Source organism: Hydra vulgaris, chromosome 01 (genome assembly GCF_038396675.1).
Source record: "Hydra vulgaris chromosome 01, alternate assembly HydraT2T_AEP".
Lineage (NCBI taxonomy): Eukaryota > Metazoa > Cnidaria > Hydrozoa > Anthoathecata > Hydridae > Hydra > Hydra vulgaris.
The window spans coordinates 73,275,645-73,283,211 of NC_088920.1; the positions used below are offsets into that span (position 1 = coordinate 73,275,645).

Sequence of the window (7,567 nt, forward strand, 5' to 3'; positions counted from 1 at the left end):
TAAAACCTTATAAACACTCATCTGGTTTACCCCAGAAGAACGACATTTTTCTTATTATCTTTTTGATAATTTTACATTGGATAAAACAAACAAATTTGTCCACGAAAATCAATCACAACTTACTTTGAAAGATTTATGTTAAAGAAGATTGGCACAAGAACGAATTCAATTTGAATTTGATCAATTGCGAGAAAAAAATGTTTGTTTATTCGATAAAACCAAACTACCACTCACCAAATGAAAATATGGAGATAATATTCGATTATTGTTTTACACCTATTATCAATTACGTTTTATAAGTAAACGTTTATCCTTTTTTTATTTTTAAAGACGATATCTTTATACTTTATTTCATTTACTTTTCACAGAAATATCCTGTTTTGCTGATCCACGTAAACAGCTGGAAATACATCTAATGCGAAAATTATATCGTTTAATTATGGAATATATAAATTGGTCCAAAGAACAATATTTTTATACTACTGAATCTTGTTTTATTCATTTTAATATTAATAATCAATTTTTTTAATTTTTTTTTTTTTGAATAACTAATAAAAAAAATGCAAAGAAGCAAACGCTTTTATAAATACGACATTATCCACATTGTTAGTTGGTTTACATCCGAAACAAAAAATAACATAGATCGAGACTTGAAAACGTTAAAAGAATTATGTAAAAGAAAATTGGCTGTTAGAAGAATTAAAATCGAATTTGAATTATTAAAAGATCAGCTTGGAGATTTATATTTTCGTTATGATGAAAACAGTTCTAATGTTGACTTTTTTTATACTTGTGAATTTAGTTCTTTAATCGATCATAATTTATTTTATTGGTTACAAAGGAAAAATTATATATTCTTTATTCGAAATATTTAGATCGCACTATAATAATCATTATATTAAAAGTGTAGAACTTGATTTTTTTTATAATTGTATTAGAAAATACATTCAATAGGCATAAGATCAATAGTATTATATTCACGAAAATAATTTTGTACATTATAAAAATAACACTTTATATTTATAGACAAACTAATAAAATGACCAACAAACAGCATTATGGCAACAACACCAACAATTTGTCAATACATAGAATTGTGTCATCACAAAGAATGTCAAAAGACTAAACTTGTTTATGCGATGAATGTCGAAAAAAAATTTTACATCAATAATATCATTTTTAGATAATTTTTATTGTAATTTTTTTATAATTTTTATTGTAATTTTTTTATAATTTTTATTGTAATTTTTTTATAATTTTTATTGTATTTTTTTTAGATTACATAATAAAAAATGGAAAATGAAACAGATACAAAAGAAGAACTTTTTGAAGAAGAATTTTCAGAAGAACTTTTTAGTTAAGAAAAATTACAAGAATTTTCAGAAGAACTTTTTAGTTAAGAAAAATTACAAAGAAGTTTCAGCTGTTGATTATTTAGAACTTTGTGAATGTGAAAAAAACTCATGTTTAGAATGTAAAAAGCGTTTTAAAGATATAACGGAAGTGTTATCAGAACTTAAAACATTAATGAATAATTTTTTTATTGTATTTTATTATATTTTTTTATTGTATTTTTTTTAGATTACATAATAAAAAATGTCAAACTTTAAATTACATGTTGAACATCACATCACTCAACTGTTATTATTAACAGCTGTTATTCACGATCAAACTCGAACGATTGGGAGGTTATTGGATCAAACAGAATCTTGTTCAAAAGAAAGTTGTACTGGCTTGAGTCCTTGTGATTCTTGCAAAACAATATATGATTTTGTGAAACATTATATTCGTGAAGAAAATATTAAAAAAACTGTGCTTGAAATGTTTGAAAATTATACTTATATTATAAAACTTTTGTAATTATTTTTTAATAATTTTTTTGTAATTTTTAGGTTACATAATAAAAAAATGGTTATGGTTTATGTATTTGAAAACAACGCTAAAGATTTTTTTAAGAATAAAAGTGGTTGTTTGGAAGATTGTTTGGAAGATTATCATCTTAAAGAATTGTTTCAAGAAGAAATGACTCAAGATGAATTTGATGAATTTGTAAAACAAGTGCAACAAATTAAACCTAAAAAACTACGAGTTGATAAATATTCAGAAGAAAAAACTTTTAAAAGAGAAAAAGAAATTTTTGAAGCATTTTGATTTTTAGATTGGCGTATGAGTGAACAAGCTTCTGAAATGTGTGAAAAAGTAGCTAAAAAAATAGGAGTTAACAAAACAATACTCTTATTTGTTTGTAAAAAACCTGATTTTGTTTACGAAGTTTTATGTAAAATAGCTCAATGTGAATGTATATCGAATTGTGTATTTTGTATTTTAAATGCTTGTTACATTTATGCTGAAATAGGAAGAATTTTTTAAATTTTTTAAAAAAATGTATTTTTTTTTAGATTACATAATAAAAAATGGAAAAAAATATAATATTAGCTTGCAAAAAGTTGGGATTGTCTGAAGTGTTGATAAAAAAGACTTTTCGTTATCATAAAGATGGTATTAATAGTTTAGCTTCGTGTGCTTGTGAATCGGATGATATGTGTCAAAAATGTAAAAAGATTGTGTTGGAAATAATATTTTCAGAAAATAAAGATTATGTGTTAAAATATAAACAACCTTTATATATGGATAATATTGAATAATAATATTGAATTTTTGTATATATATTTTTTTGTATTTTTTATATTGAATTTTGTTTAAACTTTGTATATATTTTTTGTATTTTTTAGATTTCATAATAAAAATGGAAACTACTACAATGTTGGAATTAACAGAAAAAACAAAGAAAAGACTGAATTATTTAGCTTTTTGCACTTGCAATATGATCAATATGTGTAAAGATTGTAAAAAAATTGCTTTGGAATTGAGTACAGAAAAAATAGACTTTAAAACAATATATAAACATTTTTTAGATACGATTATTTAAACACGCTCATGTTATATTTAAATAATAAAAAATTTTTTTTTTTATATTTTGTTTAAATTTTGTATATATTATTTTTTATATTTTTTTATATCGAATTTTGTATACATTTTTTGTATTTTTTTTAGATTACATAATAAAATTACATAATAAAAAAAATAGAACAAGATGAGATATTGTGGTGTAACTATTCTATTATATTAAAAGCTTCAAAAAAAATGGATTTGTCTAAAAAACAACTCTTGGAAGATTATAAAAAACAAAAGAAATTTTTAACCGAATGTCAATGTGATGAATACGAACCATCATTTCTTTGTATGTGTTGTAGTTCTTGTGTGGATACAGCTTCAAAAAAAATGGATTTAACTAAAGAACAACTCTTGGAAATTTATAGAAATCAAAAGAAAAAGATTAAATTTTTGGCTGAATGTCAATGTCAGGAATACGACGAATATCATTTTCTTTGTTTGTGTTGTAGTTATTGTGTGGATGCAGTAAAAGAATTTTACATTTCAATAATAAAAGCTTCTAACAAACTTGGTTTATCGACGGTTTTATTAAACAAAACTTTTCATATTCATAAATATGTAATACGTGATTTAGCAAAATGTAATTGTGATTTTGAACAAATGTGTGATGATTGTAAATTTAAAAAATATTTGTTTTATCAATGGGAGGATTAAATAAACTAATTTATATTATTTTTACTTTTTTTAGATTACATAATAAAAAATGCAACTAACAGAAAATGATTTGGATTTTTTGATGGAAAAAATATACCAATTCAATCAAGCTCACCCAGCTACTTTGGAAGAAATTCGAATGCATGCGATTAGTTCAAGAAAAATTTTATGTCGTCGTTGTAAATGGCATGGTTTCGAATACAAGTGGGATGAATTTTTCAATCAAGAAATGAAACGAGTACCTCATTTATTGATTTTGATGGTTTTTCAATATATTAAAATACATTATCATGTTTTTTTGAATTTAAATTTTGAATCTTTTTATGATTTTTTTAAATTAAAATGTAAAGAAGATGTTTTAAATCATGTAAAAGATTAATGTGAAGAGATTGAAAATTGTAAACATTATTTAAACGAATGTGAAGAGTGTGATGAGTATAGAGTAACTGATGGAGAGAGTTGTTCATTTATATATTGTGAAAAATGTTTTAATTCTCAATATTAATTTTTTTTAGATGAATATAATAAGAGAAAACCATATTAAAAAAATGTTCAAGATGATGATCAAACAAAACCAATTGCCTGAAAACGAAATGATGGTTGCAAAGTTTTTGGTTAATGAACCAGATGATTTATATTGTAAAGTGGAGCAAGTTGTCGATCAGAACATTATATATATGATGTTTTTTATAAAATATGCTGTAATATATTTATATTCAAAATAAAAAAAAATTTTTTTTTTAGATGAATAATATAAATGAAAATAAAAAAATGTTGGAGAAGATTATAAATATGAATTCTTTGTTGAAAGAAAATCGCAAAACTTTAACTGTCGAGGAGAAAGAAAATTGCAAAACTTTAACTGACGAGGAAATGGCATCTTTGAAGTTTTTGTTAGATGAAAACGATAGTGACTTTTTATTTAAAATACGAACGAATTTAAATGTTAAAGTGATTTTGTTATTCTTTTTTATCAAATACACTTATATGTATTTTTTCAGTAAATGAAAAAAATATTTTTTTTTCAGCAAATAATAAAAAAAATGTTATCTTTGCAACAACAAAAAGCACTTCAATGGCTTGATGAAGAAAAGAATTTTTTTATTACTGGTGGTGCTGGATGTGGTAAAAGTTATATTGTCAACCAAATTGCTCAAAGTGAACAAATTTATAAAACAATACATATTACTGCGAGTACAGGAAAAGCATCTTATTTAATCAATGGTGTCACCATACATGCTTTTGCTGGTATAGAAACTGGTGTTAAAAGTGTTGATTATTATAAACGTCATATGCATCCAGACATTAAAAAAACGTGGTTGGAAACTGATGTTTTAATTATTGATGAAATTTCAATGATTAACGCTTCAACATTTGATTTATTACATTCAATAGCTTGTGAAATTAGACAATACTACGATGAATTATTTGGTGGTGTACAAGTGATTGCTTGTGGTGATTTTTTTCAGTTGCCACCTGTTTCAGGTCAATTTGTTTTTAAATCACAAATATGGCAACACTACATGACAGAAGTGTTTGTTTTAACTCAATGCTTTCGACAAAAAGACGACGAACAATTTTTTGGAGCTTTAAATGAACTACGTGTTGGTCAAGTTTCAGACAAAACTATTGATTATTTTATGACGCGTTGTTTTGAAAAAGATGAAAATTTAAACTCTAAATATACAAGATTATTTTATGACGCGTTGTTTTGAAAAAGATGAAAATTTAAACTCTAAATATACAAGATTGTTTTTTAGAAACATCGAAGTGGATGTTTATAACAATCAAAAAATGGAAACTATCAAACAGAAGGGTATTGGTTTTATGCTAAAGATGTTATTAAAAATCGAAATATTCCATGCTCGTTTCAGATTCCGGCAGCTGTTTATCTTAAAATAGGTGCTACTGTGATGCTTGTAAGAAATATTAATGTGGAAGAAGGTTTGTGCAATGGTACTATTGGTACCATTATTTTAATAGAAAGTAATGCAGTTTGGGTGATGATGAATAAAAAAGAAGTCAAAATCGAATGTGTCAAAGAAAAAATTTTAGATTGTTCTCATGCTGTCGTAGGCTCAAGATTTGGTTTGCCTTTAAAATTAGCATTTTCTTTTACGGTTCATAAAGCACAAGGAAGTACCATGAATAAAGCCGTTGTTCAATTTAATTCAAAAGCTTTTATCAATAGTCTTTATTATGTTTCTTTATCACGAGTTTGTAATATTAACGATATATTTATAATTATTAATAATAAATTTGATTTACGAACACTATTTAAAAGTATTACTGTTGATTCTGATGTTTTGGAATTTTATAAAAAATACATGTAAATTTTTTTTTTAGAATAAAAAAAAATGAAATTTGAATATCAAACTGAGGACTCTCGTTTTAGTAATAACAGTATATACACGGAATATTATTTTTACATTAAAGATCGTTATAAAGATGAAGATATTGGAGAAGAATCACAACTTTACTCTGAAACTCAAAGTCCTGATGAAATTGTTAATCATGTTGAACAAAAAACAATGAAAGGATTTGAAACACAAATGAAAAACAGTATTCTTTTTGGTGACTTGTTTCAAAATTTCTTATTGGGTTGTAGTATTGTTACTTTGTGTTGCAAGTCTATTGAAAATGGTTATTGTAATATAATGAAACGTTGTTACAATTCGCCTGTTTATTTTATAAAACCTTATAAACACTCATCTGGTTTACCCCAGAAGAACGACATTTTTCTTATTATCTTTTTGATAATTTTACATTGGATAAAACAAACAAATTTGTCCACGAAAATCAATCACAACTTACTTTGAAAGATTTATGTTAAAGAAGATTGGCACAAGAACGAATTCAATTTGAATTTGATCAATTGCGAGAAAAAAATGTTTGTTTATTCGATAAAACCAAACTACCACTCACCAAATGAAAATATGGAGATAATATTCGATTATTGTTTTACACCTATTATAAATTACGTTTTATAAGTAAACGTTTATCCTTTTTTTATTTTTAAAGACGATATCTTTATACTTTATTTCATTTACTTTTCACAGAAATATCCTGTTTTGCTGATCCACGTAAACAGCTGGAAATACATCTAATGCGAAAATTATATCGTTTAATTATGGAATATATAAATTGGTCCAAAGAACAATATTTTTATACTACTGAATCTTGTTTTATTCATTTTAATATTAATAATCAATTTTTTTAATTTTTTTTTTTTTGAATAACTAATAAAAAAAATGCAAAGAAGCAAACGCTTTTATAAATACGACATTATCCACATTGTTAGTTGGTTTACATCCGAAACAAAAAATAACATAGATCGAGACTTGAAAACGTTAAAAGAATTATGTAAAAGAAAATTGGCTGTTAGAAGAATTAAAATCGAATTTGAATTATTAAAAGATCAGCTTGGAGATTTATATTTTCGTTATGATGAAAACAGTTCTAATGTTGACTTTTTTTATACTTGTGAATTTAGTTCTTTAATCGATCATAATTTATTTTATTGGTTACAAAGGAAAAATTATATATTCTTTATTCGAAATATTTAGATCGCACTATAATAATCATTATATTAAAAGTGTAGAACTTGATTTTTTTTATAATTGTATTAGAAAATACATTCAATAGGCATAAGATCAATAGTATTATATTCACGAAAATAATTTTGTACATTATAAAAATAACACTTTATATTTATAGACAAACTAATAAAATGAAAACCTATGGAAACAGCACCAGAAAACCTAATAAAAAAATAAGAAAACAAATGAAAGGTATATTTTTTTCTGTTTTTTCTGTTTTTATTTTATTAAATTATTTATATATTAACCTTATTTTTTTTTTTTACAGCCATGTACTCCTACTATTTTACATTACAAAACCATTCTTTGCTACATTCGAATTCCGTAAACCGACGCTACTTTTGCATAAAAAAATGTGG

General features: G+C 24.2%; 1 protein-coding gene across 1 annotated transcript; it reads left to right on the forward strand.

Moving 5' to 3' along the window:
* Positions 1-3,658: 3,658 nt before the first annotated feature.
* LOC136074709 (uncharacterized) lies at positions 3,659-5,324 on the forward strand. Its single transcript, XM_065787050.1, has 4 exons — positions 3,659-3,871; positions 4,125-4,262; positions 4,354-4,560; positions 4,638-5,324. Exons 1-4 carry the CDS (start codon positions 3,659-3,661, stop codon positions 5,322-5,324), a joined length of 1,245 nt encoding a protein of 414 aa, XP_065643122.1.
* Positions 5,325-7,567: the final 2,243 nt, after the last annotated feature.

Excerpts from the sequence above, each read along its gene's own strand:
- LOC136074709 (XM_065787050.1), top strand. The coding sequence starts at position 3,659 with ATGCAACTAACAGAAAATGATTTGGATTTTTTGATGGAAAAAATATAC. Across the intron at positions 4,263-4,353 it reads TATATTGTAAAGTGGAGCAA|ATGAATAATATAAATGAAAA; the intron begins GTTGTCGATCAG and ends TTTTTTTTTTAG. Across the intron at positions 4,561-4,637 it reads GAACGAATTTAAATGTTAAA|CAAATAATAAAAAAAATGTT; the intron begins GTGATTTTGTTA and ends TTTTTTTTTCAG.